The sequence below is a fragment of the Myotis daubentonii genome, chromosome 2, assembly GCF_963259705.1.
Source record: "Myotis daubentonii chromosome 2, mMyoDau2.1, whole genome shotgun sequence".
Classification (NCBI taxonomy): domain Eukaryota; kingdom Metazoa; phylum Chordata; class Mammalia; order Chiroptera; family Vespertilionidae; genus Myotis; species Myotis daubentonii.
Window position 1 is genome coordinate 41,758,768 of NC_081841.1, and position 18,593 is coordinate 41,777,360.

General features: G+C 38.0%; 1 protein-coding gene across 1 annotated transcript in view; it reads right to left on the bottom strand.

Moving 5' to 3' along the window:
• Window positions 1–18,593, bottom strand: part of LOC132227447 (sucrase-isomaltase, intestinal-like) — an 87,638-nt gene that overhangs the window by 47,051 nt on the left and 21,994 nt on the right. Inside the window, exons 6-7 of the mRNA XM_059682554.1 lie at window positions 18,481–18,577; window positions 17,994–18,106 (exon numbers count right to left, since the gene is read on the bottom strand). Of these exons, the coding sequence (XP_059538537.1) occupies window positions 17,994–18,106; window positions 18,481–18,577 (210 nt within the window). The remainder of the gene's footprint in view (window positions 1–17,993; window positions 18,107–18,480; window positions 18,578–18,593) is intronic.

The window sequence follows — 18,593 nt, forward strand, 5'->3', positions numbered from 1 at the left end:
CAGTGAACCAATTGTGTGTAGACTTTGGAAACACAATGCTTTTTCATTCAAAGCTCAAAAGCTAAATATGTGTTTTTCACTTTTTCAGCCTGGTAATGTGTGTGTGTGTGTGTGTGTGTGTGTGTGTGTGTGTGTGCGCGCGCGCACTGGGGTGGGGTGCATTTTTGAATTCACATGAAGTTTCCTTTGAAATTCAAGGAATTCTAAGGAGACACATACATACCTCATGACTCAAGATGTGATATTTGCCTAAATTGTTTTCTTAGTAACAAATGTAGGAGGGAGCTATAAAAAGCTGAGTGGGAGAAACATTCTTAAATTAGATGCAATCGTGGTATTGGTTAGTCACAGGAAACCTAAATTACATAGAAGCTTAAAGCAACACTCTACACATTTCTCAAAACTGGACAGGGCAGTTACACGAGGCTGATTGCTTTCTATCGTATAATGTGAACTATAGCTTCACAAGTTCAAAGTGCAGAAGTCAAACTAAAGGAGGACCAGAATTTGGGTAGAGGACAGAAAATTAGTTTGTAATTTCCTTTGAACCAGAAAAACGCCTTGAGGGAAAAAAATCACAAGCAAGTAAAACCATCAAGAATCTCCTAATAAAATGCAATATAAACAAAGAACTCAACTCCTCCCAATATCAGAATTCTGTTGTTAAATATTTCCCAGCTCTGCTAAGCTTATGAGATCAACTGATCAATGATAGAAGAAATTGGAATGAAGAGAATCAATTTCTTACAGACGTCTGTGTTCAGCTGCAGCTGAGATAAGTTACAGTTCAGCCAGCTTAAATTGTAAGAGGAAATACAGAAAAGGTAACAGCTTGTTATACGACACAGGATTAACAAGTTGTTTAGCTGTCAAGTTTTAAGACAAAGAAATAAAAATACCCACTACTGCTACCTCACATTCAATGGCATCTTAGAACTTTCCAGAGGATTTTCAATTTTTTCTCTTATGAGATGGACACAGAAAGTCTGACAGGCAGGCCTGGTATCATGGTACCTCTCTGCATATGGGAAATCTAAAGCTCACAAGGGTTAAGCAACTTAGCCAAGTTCCTACTACCCACACCCTGAGTAAATTCCCAAAAATGATTTGGTGAGAATATGTCATTTAAGATTCACCTGTATGGGTCTTAACTCAATGTTCTATTTAATTTTTTTGTGGACTGAATAATCAGCTATACAGTTTTTAGGGTTCAATCCTATTGATTGATTAGCGATCAAATCACAGTCTCTCTGGACAGCTCCCTTCTCCCCACTCCTTCACCCCCGCCACCCCCCTCCCCCGCTTTGGGTGGAATCACTTTCCATCCATTCACAAAAGACTCTATTATGTATATTGTGTGATGTTGCAATGTTAAGCCCAGTGATAATTTTGGTTCAGGGAAAGAATAATTAAAATGGCTTCCAACAGCTGAGCAAGGAGACACCATAAAAATCAACTCCCTGGTAACTGGCCTCTAAAAATGGAAACAAGAACTCCTCCTGCTCTACCCCCTGGATGTTTCATAAGCCCGTCTTTCCCCTAACCATTCCCTCAGTTGCTCCTGCAGAGTCTGTGTGATTGATGACATGATCATTTTAAAGAGTTTAATTGCACAGGGTGAACACCCCAGTCTAGATAACAAAATTCAATTATTGACAAGTATCCCAGGTTTGTGTGTGTGTTCACTGAAACACAAGGGGGAAAGATAAAGCTGCTGATACTGCCCCTGCTGCAACACTAGCAACTTATTTGCTAGGAAACTCCCGGGCAAGAAAGGAAGCAGCTTATTAGAGATGGGAGAAGGCTTGTTGTTTAAATGAGGCTTTTCTAATCCTTTCCCTTTCTCCTACTCCCGATTTCAAAAGCACTGGCAAGCATCGATTATAAAATGTCACTGGCACTTTGTGGCTGATCTATTTGATAAGGTCTATTTGGGAGCCTGCTTTGGAGTGATTCAGGGTAAGTTCACTCCACTAACTTTTAAAAATATCATACTTAAAATCTACCTTGAAAGGTGAATAAAAAGAACATGTATGTAGGCCCAGTCTTACACTGATCTCTAGCCAGGATTCAAGGGCAGAACTGACCCTGACCAGCATAGAACATATTTTGCACAGATGATAGGTTTGTGACTCTGCCGTGGTCTAATTTATCTGGATAACCTCGCAACTCCTGGGACCCAAATGGCAGGATGACCCACTGCCACATGCCAGGATCAGAGGAGATCTCTGAGAGTATGTGATCAATAATCTTGATAAACCATGACTCAGTTTCAAACAGAGGACAACTGTACAGTCAGAAGCCCTTCCCTCATTAAGCATGCAACCTCTTATCAAGAGAACAAGAAGAAAAACAGAATTCAGGGCCAATCTTTTCCCAATTTCAATTAGGTCATTCAGAAAGAGTAAAAAAGCTTTGGATCATGATGTTGACTTACGCATCCATATTTTTCTTCCCTCTATTCTCAAATCCCACTTAAATTACAATAAATTATTTTGAAAAATCTATTCACTAAAAGTACTGATAAATAGGAGTGACATATTAGCAAGCTCATGATTACAACATTTACAAGTTACAGGAAGCAGATGAGATTTTTTTTCCTGAATACCAGAGTTGAGGGAGGTATCACCTAGAAAGTACAAGGAAAAATGATGCAGGATGGAGGAGAGATTTCCTTCTGGTTGAATCTTAGCAGCTCAATCTCAAGTAGGCGGTTACAGAAATGGAGGGATGCCGTGGAACAGAAATCAAAATATCTGATTAGCTGCCCCTGCCCCATCTTCCTTTCATGAGCAGCAACAGAGTTTGCACTAGGTTAAACAAAGAATTTCTCTCTAAAGAAATGGAACTCCCCCTGACCCTCGCCATTACCAAAAAACAAAACAAAAGAAAAAAAAAACAACAAAAACACCTCTCAGGACTGACCAAACACTGTGTGCCATGAATGGGTATGGGTAGGGTGACCACATGACAGTGTTCAAACCAGACCACTGAGACAACAGGTGGAAACTGGGACTCTTAAGGACAAACCCATGAGCCATCACTCTAGTTATTTGTGTGTTGAGATACTGATCCTCTCAGTTCTTGGGGAAGCTGAGTGGGGCCTGAGGCAACCAGAGGCTCCATGTCAGGCAAATAGCCTAAGTCTGTTCACCACAACATTCCAGCAAGTATTGTTATTTTCTGTGTGTGTTATGGAAATATATATAACATATATAATATATAACAGATATAAATATTAGTCATTCCACTCTTTTGCATATATCTATATAGAACTGGATTGAGGCAGAAGTCACACCCATAGTTCTGAAGCATTTTTCATTTGGCTATGAAAATTTTTAAAAGATTGGCTTCGAAAAAAAAAAAAAAAGATTGGCTTCGTATTTAGCAATCAGAAAATTACACATAAAAATCTAAATTTTGTATTCTCCTGGGGGAAAAATATTTGTTCATATAATACCCACATTACAGTCTAGAAACTATCCAATGGGTCCGAATAAAGGCAAAATTCTCTCACTAGGAAGCATCACTTCTTTATCTTACCTCTACATCCCAGATTATCCTTTCAATGTGTTTCTACTATTGGTAGGCACATCAGAGTGCCCAGTGGTGGGGAGCACAGCTGAAACCTACTTCAAAACCACAGACCCTAAAGTGAAGCTGGCCTGCCTGCCTGTCAACCAGCCCTACCCACAATCCCAACCCCAGGTCTGATCCTCTCACTGAGGAAGAATTGAGTCCACCTCTAATCATCCACCTGATTAGTCCTGCATTCATAAGTAAGATCCATCACGCAGAGGTCACTGATGTTTGAGAAAACCCAACAACAAGAATGAGAAAACCTACAATTTCAAGATGAACAAACAAATCAACCAAATTATCTACATGGCACTTACCACTCCCTAAAATTACCCATCTCATTTATTTGTCTATTGACTAGAATGTTATCTCCATAAGAAGAACGAGTTTAACTTTTATTTATTCCCATGTACCTTGAGTCTAAAATGGATCCTAGTACAGAAGCACTTTATAAATGTATAGAAACAACCATAGGTATGGAAACAATCACCGGACTTGAAATACAAGCAGAAATGGTGAAAACGCCTCCCTCAGCAGAGTGAGACTAGAGATAAACATGAAGGATGGCCTGTTCTCTATTAATTTTAAACAAATGTATGCAACTTGATTTTTATTATTATATACACATATTTCTATAATGTGAAAAACAAATAATAAAAGACACTATTCATTGAGTTAAAAGAACCATTGCTTCCTAAAGCTTGGGATTTTTCTCTAACACAAAACCCTAAAATGCACATCTCTAAGGAAACCAGAGATTTTGCCTCAGTGACCCACGTAATTATTTGTTGGCTTATTTGTTTATAGAGGTAGCCTTCAATTCCTCAATTTGGCTGAAAAGTAGACTAGTTGCAAGTATGGATTCTTGAGTCAAACAGCCCCAGATTCAAACCCTTGGTCTGTCACTTATCTCCTATGTGTCCTCAACTCTCTATCCATCAGTTAGTCCTCATCAATAAAATGAGGTTATATGCTAAGAAAGGGAAAAAAGATAATACAGAAAAGCAATTAAACATACCTGGCCCCTAAGTGCTCAATAAATATCAGCTATTCTAATAATTATCTGTAGGCCTCTATATGTTAAAATAATTTAAATCTCTAAAAGATCTCATCCTCCTTTCTACAACCATTAATTGAGCACCAACTACATATCAGTAGGTCTAATAAACTCTGGGCACACAAATAAAAAGAAGACAAAGATGTGAACTATGAGCATAAGATGCTCAGATCTGTTCTTCTGGATCTCAGATTTCTGAAGGTGAAAATTAAAGGTGGCAAATAACTAGAGCTGAGTACAGATGTGTCACTTTCCTTAACATAGGTCTTGAATTTTGCTTATTGCTACCCTCTCAATCTCTATGTTTTTTGTATATTGAGCTTTAAAATTAGTCACTCAACTCTTTTGCATCAGCATTATTTAATTTTAAAATGTTAGTTTCACACTCTACTTCCCTCAGATCTTAAAACCCCAAAGAGAATAAGCTCAGGGGGAAAAAAGTTTATTTTAATTGCTGAGAGGAATTGTAGAATGTAGTACAAGGAAGAGCAGTTAAAGGAAAAGGTCATCTGAAAAAAAATGAGCTTTGTATAAGTATATGGGTTTTAGGACTATCCCAAAACAAAATAATCTATAGGGAAAAAAAATAATGATTATTTAAGAGAGGGACATGAGTTCCACACTCAGCATATTTCTAGGCTTTTATAATTTGACTACCTTCTATAAAGTAGAAATAGGAGAGCTCTGATTCAAGATTTCAGACTTTCTGCAACCTCTACTCCCTACATCAAGTCTCTTAATGTTATAGAAAAGATACTTTTTATAAATTCAGTGTATCAATTGAAAACTGCAAGAGGGTCCCTTGGTGAACAGAAACCAAAGGGAAATCCCAGAAAGGAAGAAAACACAGAGATTTGATTAGACAGGAAAACACACAGTAGACATCTCCTGCAAAGAGTAGAGGTGGCTCTGGAACATTCCCTGAGCACAGATGGGTCAGATATTGGCTCTGGGCCAGAAGCAAAGAAACTAGGTGGACTGGCTTTTCCACATCTCTACCCCATGTCAACAAAAGCACCACACATGAGCAACAGCGCCATTTGTTCCCCCGTACAGACATCAGTAGGAGAAGCAAGTAAGGTAACAGGAAGTTGGTGACATTCAGAGGAATAAGGAACTACTATGCCTAAAAGCATAATAAAAATAACGAACATAGTGCCCCATTCAGGAACACATTCTTCCCCACACACCCTCCCCTCCCATTCTCGGCAGGAGTGTGTACTCTCCAACAGCCACGCTCCCACCACCCACTCCACTAGGTTATTTTAGCAGTCCAGCCTCATAAGCTTTGAATTGTGACCCCTGCTCTGAAAGACCACTGGACATTCTGTGTGGTCTTGAAAGTGCAATGAATTAAAATGCTCTCTAACATCACGTGTTTTTCTGTTGATCGAGTGGCAGGCGAACTGCAAAGAGCCCCAGGGATAGAATAACTGGCTTTAACCTTAGACTTTTCTAAACCAATAATTTGATTTTATGGGTCCAAAAATAACTCTGGGAAGCATATAGCAATGAACAGAAAGATTTATATACGAGGACTCTTAGAGCTTCTGCAAAGATCAGTTGATCCATCTCCTGAAAGAGCATGTAGGGGAAATCAGCAGATGTTATTAAACTGAAAGAACTTTCAGTTGTAGAAAATAGTACCTGGGTTATTTTTAAAACCTTTTACCTACATCCCCTGTGTTTCTGTGCTCATGTGGTTTCTGAACAAATGACTTATCAACTGAAGTACACCCTTTCAACAAATTATAAATGGTTGCTTGTGTAAGAAAGGAGACCTTATTTCAAACTCAAATAGCAACAAACGTTCAGGAAACCCCTCCAACTGACGATCTACAGGACAGATGTTGAGAGTTCCGATTACAGCAGCCAAATATGCTATGATATAGAGACTGATAACCTGACAAACTTAAAGTAAATTTTAAAAATTCAGTAATATTCTGAAATCATGCCCAAATTGGAACACTATAGAAGCAATTCCTAAATAGCTGATTTTCAGATACTATAAACACTTAAACGAGTGTAAACCTGCCGGAGACCAATTCCAGCATGTACAGCAGGGCTGCATCTGGGAATGGCTGAAGGCATTTCCCCAAACCTGAATAGGATACATTAAATTGATTTCTTGGCTGCCAGACAGCTAAAGGGCATCTTAATCTACATGTTATTGCCTCCTACTGGCCAAACGTCTGAACAGCCATAGGCTAATTCCCCCATTCTGACAATGGACTCTGTACTGAAACCCTGAGTCTTTGAAGTGTATATCTCTGCTTAGCCTCAGGACAAGTTGTGTTAATAAAAAGCATGGGGTCCTGAGGACGAGGAGAACCTAAGGTCTGCTTAGATCTAAGACTTAAGACCTTAGAACTTAGCTCCTTTAGCTAAGCTCCTCTGACCCCCAATGCCTTTCAAATTTATCTTTCGTCTCCAGACTCTTATTTAAAATCTATGCACAGCCTTCTCCAGATTTCCTGAACCCTTCTTGATGCTGGGACAAAAGCCCCGGCATAAACCTAACCTAAAGATCTTGAAACTTAAAGAAGATGAAATCCTTTCATTAAACATATTTAATGACTTGCTCCTGGAAGATGAAAAGAATACTAATATAATTTGTGCATTACTATGCAAATTCTCAAATGAAGGTGAAAATTAAGTATTGGCAATGCCATGCAAACTAAAAATGTCATTTCCTTGAGGTCAATGTGGCTTCAGAGAAACAATAACTTTTTGTAATTTAAAACAGATTTTTAGAAGCACCTAGAATATATCAACATCCGTTACCTGAAGGTTATATATTTTTGGGGAAAAGAAACAAACAAAACATATTCCCAAGAGCTTTGCTTACAAAAACTTCATGTGATAGAAATGTCCCTAACAATTTCTTCAAAATTTAAAGCTATAGTTTTAAAGACCTACTACTTACAATATTTTCATTTTATTTTATTTACATATATATTTTAAATTTATTTATTGTTGACAGTATTAAAGATGTCAATACTTAAAATCTTTTCAAACATATATCAGTATAGATTGTATAGAAGTTTCCTTGGGGAAGAAATTAAAACAGTGAAGTTAAATAAACATGTTGGAAAATCCACAAAAATACTTATGGCCATTTACCAACACCATTTTATATGTAGCAAGTATGATCTAGTGATAAAAATAACCAAAATTGGGAGATAAAAATAACTAAATTTGGAAGCCATGATTATGTGGCTCTCTATTTTGTGTTCCTAGGCAACTCAATTCAACTTCATCAAGCTCAGTTTCTTCAGTTTTAAAATGGAGATAGTAATGCCTGTCCTGAATATTTCTTAAGTTTTTATATGCAACAACTCATAAAATACATGTTAAAGTGTCTGGAGAATGCAAGTTGGATTATTTCCATAATTTTGGTAACACAAACTCATCATTCTAATCCATGTATTACTGACCAGCCATAACCCAGTACATTTGGTGTCCAAAGGAAATTCAAAAGCCTTTCTTCTCCCTCCCCACCCAAACTGTCACTTTAACATCTGTCTCTGGCCATGACCCAATTATATAATAATACATTTAGTAAGTACCTAGATGTGCCAGGATGAATATATGCTTATATAGCTTTTCTATATGTTAAGAACTGTGTTCTAGAGTCTTCATATGTACTAACTTTTAATAGTTACAATAATTTTATCAGGTAGGTACTATGCATAATTCATTTTGCAGGTGAGAAAACTGAGGCCAAGAGATTAAACAACTTGCCCAACATTACACAAACAGTAAGGGACAGAAACAGGAGTTAAATTTAGGGAGTTAGCTTCAGGGAAAGTGTCCTACACTCAACTGTATCTCTCTTATACAGTGCAGTGTCATCAGGCAAAACAAAACAAAACAAAGAAACAACAACAAAAAAACCCAAAAAACAAACAAATACATTATCTTCTGCATTTCGGACAAACATGGACCACCTCATAATAAGAATGAGACTCGCCACTCATTGGCCTACTATATATATAACCCTACCTAGACAGAGAGATACCTTTAATCTTGAGGAAAACTATGTAAGGGAAAGTGATAAACTGAATTTTAAAGATTAAGAAAGTTAAAGCTCAGACAGGTACATCAATTGACCAAATCCATGGGAGTCATATAGAGAAAAGCAAAGATTCAACACCTGAGGCCTGTCTGAAGCTAACATTGAACTGCCTGGGATTTGCCTTCTCAGAAAATCCCAAACGCTCCCTGTAAGCTCACACAAAACTGAGGCATATGGGAGACTCAGATATTCTTGAGATACATAGATACCAAAAAATGAAAAGAAGAATAAATATGGGGGATAATGATAGACACTGTAAACATGTCAGAAAATCTAACTTACTAATAGGTATATGCCAATAAAGTTTAATATTGTCCATGTAGCCATTTAAAAAGCAAGGTTCAAAAGGGAATCTTGGAGTATAATCTATTAAAACTCTAAGACTTCTGATACCTAAACTTTCCAAGGTCAGATCTTTCCAAGATCATGTCTGTAAGACAAAAAGACCCCAAATCAAAATTACTTAGGGGACCGACCCATCAAACTGATATACTGCCATGGGCTTTATTTACTTTTGGTTTTCTAAAGTCTGCATGATGTCCTTAACAATGATTTTCTTGGTGACTATTGAGCAAAGTGGACCATTTCTAACAATCCCTGGAAAAATTTTTCCTTGGTGTCACAAAATTCAGCAATTTGGTGGCCCTTCAATTCTGCACCTAAATGTGAACTATAGCTTCCATTTTATAAGGCTAGGCAATTTTTAGAACTATAAAACTGGAAACACAGACAATAGTACATTCTCTCCCAAAACAATGTGCTTTGTGCCTTTCCTCATTTTCTAGTTCAAGAGCTATTGAAAGAAGAGGAAAGCACAGCTAGAAAGGAATGTAAAGGGCAAAGAGAACTTACACCTTTTTCATACACATCACGGAACATAGCTGACAGGAACAAAGGCTTAGGACAAGACAAAATTTATTAAAATTTCAAACTTTACAAAGCAATGCACTAATTATCTAACAAAAAAGGGGGATTTCATTCACAGTTTTCCTATCCAGATAAATTTTAGATAAACCCTCTAGCCCTGGAAGTTCGTTTTTAGAAAATTTTGTTTTCTGGCTTTCTCACTGCTAGAAAACAGGACTGACTATTAAGAAAAATGGTGAGATGAAAGTTCTAGTAGATTGGTTCAGTATTGACTATTATTATGCCTCTCAAATTCTTCTTTGGTATAAAAATTTTATGGGGAAAAAAAGGCCGTTTGATGCCTTAGGACTCAAGATCACAAGATTTTTCTTCCTCTTTGGCGAAGCCAGTGAATTTCTTTCCACAGCCACTATATTCTCCAGAGGAAGTCAGCGATTTTATAGAGAGCTTTAGCCTTAGGAAAGGACTTTGAGAGTAATCTCCTTTGCAATATTTAAGCTTATTTTTAAAAACACACACAAATTTTGATGAATTTACCTTGATATTACAACAGGGAAATGAAGAGTTTATAGATGACATTAGATTGACAATTATATTAGTAATGCTGGTAAAAGACTAAATCTTATTCAGAAAACTATTTCTGTGTTTGTGAGAAAAAGAAATGGCCCCAAACATAAAGTGGGCCCCTCCCCCTCTTTTAACTAGTGTCCTGGATCTTCCCAATATGTGAACATACGGCAGCATCAGAGATCTTGCCTGGACCGATGACACCCAGCACTGTCCCATAGCAACATAATGCAAGACACAAATATAATCCACATTGGTCATTTTAAAATGTCTAGTACCACAGTTTTTAAAATGTATTTTTATTGATTTCAGAGAGGAAGGGAGAGGGAGAGAGAGATAGAAACATCAATGATGGGAGAGAATCATTGATCAGCTGCCTCCTGCACGCCCCATACTGGGTATCAAGCCTGCAACCCAGGCATGTGCCCTTGACCAGAATCAAACCTGGGACTGTTCAGTCCTCGGGCTGACACTCTTTCCACTGAGCCAAACCATCAAGGGCTAGTACCACATTTTAAAAAGTAAGAGGAAACGGGTAAAATTTAATTTAATTTTAGTAATATAGTTTATTGAACTCACTATATCTGAACTCACAATATCACTTCAACATGCAAGTCATATAAAATAGTATTTTATTGTTATAAACATGTAATTATCAATATAATCGTGTTATTAATCTTGTTAATATCATGTTAATAAGTGGTATTAATATACTGTTAAATTAATGTGTAGTATGTACTATTGACATTAAAATATGGTATGAATAACATATTAATTAGCAATGTCACTTTCTTTTCCTACACGAAGGCTTTGAGCCTGTCTCCAGTTGACCTGGGTGCATTTCCAAGCGTTCTGTGCCACACGGGGCTGGTGGCTACCACACAGGGTAGCACAAGGCTGGAACTCTGGCTCTCTGGTGTGAGCATTAGAATCTCCTGGAGAGATTTGTAAAATCCTAGTGCCAGGCCAGTCCCCAGGTCAATTAAATCAGAATCTCTGGGAGTCCCTCCCCACAACCCTCCACCTTCCACCTCATGTCAATTTTTCTCAAAATCAGTACATTCTAATGTGCAGCAACACTGAAGAAGCAGCGGCCTAGAAAATAGCCGGCATCGCTGGCATCACTGCAATCTTTCAGTTTCATCTCAGAATTCCAGTTTGAATTTTTTTTTTAAATTACATGCGGTTGACCTTCTATTCACTTTCTCACTTTTCTAGCAAAACCTGGGATCAGGTTCCCCTGAGTTGATTTTATCTCCACCACCTTGCAGTGCTATTGTATTTAAACCAAGCAAACATTTACAGTGGTATTAGTAATGCTGGTAAAGGACAGTGTTTACTTGAGTCACTGGTTGGACCCTGTGCTGGCACCAGTGTGGGGAATAAAACTCTTGAATTACGGAAAATTTTATACGGAAAATCTCCACCTGTGAATACTGAGAAACCGGTTAGTCGGGCCACACAGCATTTTCTCTCAGAAAGCTTGTCGAGCGGACGCATGCCACACCTTGGGCCTGCTCCTCTCTTTCTGATTGTCTGCTGCTGCCTGGACTCATTCCCAGCTTCAGACCTTCAGCCGAAAGCAGGGCTCTGAGCCAAAGCAGCCCTGGGGGAGCAAGACACCCGTGCAGACCTGGCTTCTGAGAACCTGAGTGCGTCCTGCGCGTCTTAGTTTCTCTCTGCACTTGGCTCCATTCTACCAGAATGCAGGCAAGAAGATTTATCGCATTGGTTTAGAAAAGGCAGTCTTCATAAACTGCATGTTAAACCTGTTGAATTCTACTATATGCTTGAAAGCCAGGGTTAGACGCTGTAGCTAGTAGGATTTTGGGAGTTTAAAGGACACAGGGAGACAGGAAGGTTAAGTGATTCATGCCATGTCACAGAGCTAATTAGAGCACCCGAATGGGGGGTAGGAGCCAGTTCTTCTGATGCTTGAACCCAGTGCTCCTGCCACCAACACACTTCAGTGTCTTAAAGTCCATTTCCTACCCTTTGTATTCTAGACACAAATGAAAATTAATAGTCTTTTTCTTTTTGAAGGGATATTAGCAATAGCTATCAAAATTTTAAATAGGCATGTCCTTCATTCATGCATTTTACCACATATATCCTGCAGAAGCGTGCATGTGCCCAAAGACATTTGAACAAGGATGTTTGTTGCTCCACTCTCTACGATAGGAAAACATTAAAATGTCAGCTGGTACAACTTTTAAAAAGAAGAAAGATATAACATCAAAGGCACTATCCATGAAAGAAATAATTGATAAGCTGGATTTCATTAACATTAAAAAGTCCTTCTTTGCAAAAAGCAATGTCAAGTGAATTAGAAGACAAGTCACAGACTGAGAGAAAATATTTGCAAAACACACATTTGATAAAGGACAGTTGCCAAAATATCCAAAGAGCTCTTAAAACTCAAGAAAGCGAACAACAGGATTTAAAAAAAATGGTCCCAAGACCTTAAAAGACACTTCACCAGATATACAGATGGCAAATAAGTCCCTGAAGTACCTTCCACATCATATGTCATCAGGGAAATCTAAATTAAGTCACAAGAGACATCACTGCACACCTATTAGAATGCCCAAAACCTGGAACAATGACAACTTCAAATGCTGGTGAGGGCTAGAGAGCCACTGAAACTCTCATTCATTGCTGGTTTGGAGGCCACTTTGGAAGTCAGTGTGGCAATTTCTTACTAAACTAAACATTCTCTTCCCATATGATCCAGCAATTGTGCTTCCTAGTATTCACCCAAAAGAGGTCAAAATTTATGTCCACACAAAAACCTGCATAGAGATATTTATAGCGACTTAATTCATAATTGCCAACATTTGGAACAACCAATCTGTCCAGTAGATGAATAGATAAGCTGTGTACATCCAGAAAGTAGAAGATCATTCAGTGCTAAGAATAAATAAGTTATTAAGCTACAAAAAGGCATGGAGAAATCTCAAATGTACATCACCAAATGAAAGGGGCCAATCTGAAAAGGCTAGTACATACATACTGTATCTAACTATATGACATTCTGAAAAAGGAAAAACTATGGAGACATGGCGGCTGATGGAGGACGGGAATGAACAGGCAGAAAAGAGAAGATTTTCAGGGCAATGAAAATACTCTGTATAATATTATAATAATAAATATATATGTCAATATGCATTTGTCCAAACCCCTAGGATGTACAACACCAAGAGTGAATCCTAAGGTAAACTATGGCCATCAGTGATTATGCTGTGACAATGTAGGTTCATCCTTGGTAACACATGTGCCATTCTAGTGAGTGATGTTTACGATGGGGGAGGCTATGCATGTGGGGAGGCAGGAGGTATATGGGAAATCTCTGTAACTTCCTCTCAATTTTGTTATGGACCTAAAACTGCTCTAAAAAAATTATGTCCTAAAAATATTATATAGATTTTATAAGTACTCATATGGAAAGATCTCTAACACAGAGGTAAATTAAAAGACCACCTCACAAAAGTAAATAGTTCTAGCATTATCCTACTCATACATGAGTGGAAAATATAAATACATGTGTATAAATTCATAGTAAATTTCTAGAGGAATATTTGGAAAACTATTAAAAGTGGTTGTTACAGCTACAGGCAGGAGGATTTGGGAGTATACTTCTGCATCATTTGACACTTTTACATGGAGAACAAATTTCCATAGTAATGTGTAATTAAAAATAAACTTATTCGGAAATATATTCATTGACCTCATTTTAAACAATCCAGAATAGTCACAAAGGCATGCTTATTTGGAAATGTAGATGTTCTTTCTAACTATGTAAATGAAGATTTTTTTTAGTGTCCCAGCATGCTAGAAAGTTGTTAAGTCATTTGTGTTATGGCTAAAGAATAAAGAAAAACTAATTAAAGAATGTAAATTAATTAGTAAGTTAATTAACTGAAATTGCACATAGTCCCCTTTCCGTAAGATTAATTTCATTGGGGGTTTAGCATTATAAAAATAATATAAATAACTACCAATAATTTAATTTCATGTGGCTTTGAACGTTTGTTAGAAAAAAGTAGATTTGTAAATTATACCCAAAGCAATAAAAATAAATTGCTCAGACATGGGTTAAAATTAAGGAAATAAAAAACTGATTCAAACAGGGCTCTTCATTATGCCAGCCAAGGATAAATTCCATAATACCTGATTTCATAGGTTTGGAGAGAGGACCTGGACTGGTTGGAAAGGCAAGACTAGAAGTCACTAGATAACAAAGCTTCCATTCATACTGTGTGTGAACTAGGAAGGATGCATGTAGAGTGGGAGTGTAGATCATCAACAGTAGGAGAAAGATTTCACAGAAAATGTGGTACAAAGAGCAAGCCAATCACCAAGGTGATGAGATGGGCATTTTTCCAAGCAAAGGGAAAGCATGTATGCTAAGAACATAGCAGACCTTGAACATTTTCAGTAGGGCTGGGGTGCAGAGTTTGAAAAGAAGTTGATGGGAGATGATGCTGTAGATACAGAGTGGAAGCAGTTAATTAAAAGCCTGCATAAGCCATGCAAAATAATTTAGATGTTTTATCCTTTAGTCTTATGTAGACGAGTATGGGAGCCGCTAGCCACATATGGCTGTGAATACTTAAAATATGGCTGGCCCAACTTAAGATGTGATGTTAAGTATAAAATAATGCACAGCAGGTATCAAGGACTTAGTATAAAAATATATAAAATACCTCATTATTATTTTTTGGCTGATTACATGTTGAAATGATAATGTTCTAGATAGAATTTCACTTGTCTTTACATTTTTTACTTGGCTACTAACATTTTTAAAATTACATATGTGTTTTGCAATACATATATTTTTAGTTGCCAATGATGCTTTAGATCAACGGTTCTCAACCTGTGGGTCACAACCCCTTTGGGGGTCAAACGACCCTTTCACAGGGGTTTCCTAAGACCATCAGAAAACACATATATAATTACATATTGTTTTTGTGACTAATCACTGTGCTTTAATTATGTTCAATTTTTAACAATGAAATTGGGAGTCACCACAACATGAGGAACTGTATTAAAGGGTTGTGGCATTAGGAAGGTTGAGAACCACTGCTTTAGATAACGGTTAGATGTTTAACAGAGGAGTGAAAGGTAGGGTTAACCTTTTAGAAGTATCCTCCTGACAAAAGTATGAATGAGAAATGGTTTGTAGGAAAACCAAACAGGAAGTAAGAGAACCAGTTCTCTAGTTAGTATAACCTTCCAAGGAGAAAGATGAAAGCTCTTTAAGGCAAGAGCGCCAGAGACAAAATAAAAGGACAGAATCAATCCATGGGCTGTCAGACAATGAAGGATCGAGAAGAAGATAGTTTTTCAGTTTCTTTCTTGGATGATTGGGTTCTTGGTAATTCTGTTAACTCAGAAAATGATAACGGGAAGATCTAGTTAAAGTAAGAAGTTTAGAAAGAGATTATTAATTCTGTATAGAATATGTTGTGATGGTTGTGGAATGTGAAGTATACATTTTCAATAGGCAAAAATAAATATGCTGGAGTTCACGAAAAAGCTTTGGACTGGAGATAGGGCGTGTGACTCATCAGTGCATGCATAGTAGGTGATGCCATTGCTGAAAAGCTGTTCTTGAAGAGTACAGAACGCTGAGGAATACTGATAGGAATACTAACACTGATGGAGTGAATAAAACATTTGTCAGGAGATTAAGAAAAAGAAGCTAGAAGGGGATAGGTAAACCAGAAAATACTGTTTCAAAAGCTTAGCAAGTGGATTTCAAAGACAGCAATCAGCAGCTTCAGAGAAACCTAATAAAATAAGTGTCCGTGATATGGAATTTTCTGGAGCTTCATGGGTGATTAAATGTATTTTATGTTTATTATCACATTTGATTCTTACAGCAATCATATGAGGTAGATACTACAATTATCCCTATGTTACAGATGCAGGAAATGAGAGGCACAGGAAGGTTAAGGAATTGCCCAAGATCACACAGCACACCAACAGTAGACAGGATTCAAACCCAGGCCCTCTGTAGGAGTGTTCTTACTAGAAATCTAAGCTATGCAGATGTATATAACCTCTCCTAGAGTACTAAGTGGGCTAAGGGAGGTTTATATTATCAACAACTAGAGGCCCAGTGAACAAAATTTGTGCACGGGTAGGGTCCCTAGTGGTTGCTGGCTGCTGGCCAGGGCCTTCTTTCATTCCATGTCGCCCCCTGATAGTCAGTGCACATCATAGTGAGCGATTGACTCCCGGTCAGTTGACCTCCCAAGGGGACACTTGTGTAATATATATATATATATATATATATATATATATATATATATATATATATATATATTCTATATATATATAGAAAATAAAATGAAAGAGAAAAGTTTATTTCTTTTAAGCTGTCAGTTTGGGCCAGTTCTTCAAAGAAGGGAGAGATTGCTCAGGAGACAAGGTAAATGGGATTAACTTTTGCTTCATTTTTGTCACATCCTTTGCTAGTGATTTGAAAGGCTTTGAGAATCAAACCAAAGCCGTTCTAGGCAGAGGGGACCCCTGCTGTAGGTGTCCCCTGGAACGAAGGAGGACAGAAATAAGCAAGCAACAAGAAAAGGAGGATGGCGTCACTTTCAGCTTTAAGTAGCTCTCTCCTCAACCCCCCTCTTGTCTCCATTCTCAATCCCATCTTTTCTAAACGCCTTGATGAAGCTTCTGTAGACTTTGGGAAAGAGAACTGATGCATCTTTATGGAATCCCTTGAAACCACAAAATTTGGTGCAAGCCTATTTCCAGCTGGGCCCAGGAACCTCCATCAGGCACTTCCTGATCTCCAAGAGAACTGAGAAATCTGATGGGACAGGTCCCCTTTCTCTTCCCATGATTGTCCAACAAAGGCCTTGTCTTTGCATTTTGAATTTCCTGCTTATCAGATTCAGTGACAGCCATAACAAAAGGCATTCTAGTAATTAGTATTTAAACAGCTCTGCTAAGAACCTCCCCCCCGCCCCCCCGGACCAAAACACATTCACCCTACCTTTCCCATCCACCTACTCTAACACCTACAATTATTTTGTTAGACAGTTTTTCAGGGTTAGCAAGTTTCCTGTTAGGAACTGCAGACATCCCTGTGGATTTTGGTAGTATTTGACTAGTTCACCCTGGGGAGATCATTTGAGGAATGAGGTGTGATGGGGGATGAGCAACAAATTGGCATTGTACCTTGGCTACATTTGTGTACCAAATGGCTGGTAGATGTAGGGGCAGGGGACAGAGGTGGAGTATCTCCACCTAGATCTAGAAAGGAAAGATGTAGAACAAGGGTGGGGAATGTCCAGCCCACAGACCATATATAATTTGTCTGGCCCTGCCAAGGCATTAAATGTTTCACCAAATATAGCAGGCAGATTTTTAAGTTGATAATCTTGCATGGCTCATGAATGAGGTTATAAATATACAAATGGCCCATGGCAGAAAAAAGGTTCCCCACCTCTGATCTAGAAGGAGGGCAAAAAGAAAGGTTGAGTATGGATGATAAACCAAGGTCACTACTGCACAATTCCCCAGGAGTTCTGTCCCATCAGGAGGTTTTCCTCCAAACATTGACTCCTCAACACCCAGTTCTATTGGATCCCAGAGAATCAAGTGGCTGGCTGATGAATTCTTTGGGAGAGAGTCAAGTGGCACAGGGTATGATGGATCAGAAGTAATGGAGCTGAGATGAAATGGTAACCATGTCAGAAGCCTTTACCTAAATGTGGAAACAGCTAGGAGATTGGAAGACTAAAGACTAGTTGCTAATTGCTCCCCCTTCCCTCACAGCCAGGACAAAGAAAACTTGAATGTGAATTACTGTGCTGTACTCACCTCTGTGTACTGCTGGATAACATTTTCAGGAGTGGGGCCAAGAAACATATAGAAATCAAGGATTCCTCCAATGGTCCTGAATGTTAAAGAAGGAGATGGGCTCAGAGTGACATCTGGAAAGAACAAAGCAAAATAGAGAATAAGTACAAATAATATAAATGGCAGAGATCACTATTTTAATATTTCTGCCACTTAGATGCTACTTAGGTTGCCTATCTAATATTAGGCACTGAAATTTCTAACATTGCTTGTTGAAGGACTTCTGATTTCTATAGTACTGTGTCTTAATAGAATTCTGCAATCTATTAGGCTGACTGTATGTGGTTCACTAAAACCTTTCCATTTTGAAACAAAATATTAAATTGTAGACAATCTCTCACTCTATATTGTTCTGATTAATAAGCATTTTTTAAAGGGAGAAAAGGGAAAAAGCAGCATTTAAGTTGTGCATTGGCTTCTTTATGATTTAACCAGACGACCACATTACCTTGGGCATTGGAATTCAAGAGGAGGACACCATGGGCATTAAAGTCTTTCTCAATGCACATATAAAAAGGATGAACTCCATAGAGATTGCTAAGTGCCTGCAACACAAACAGA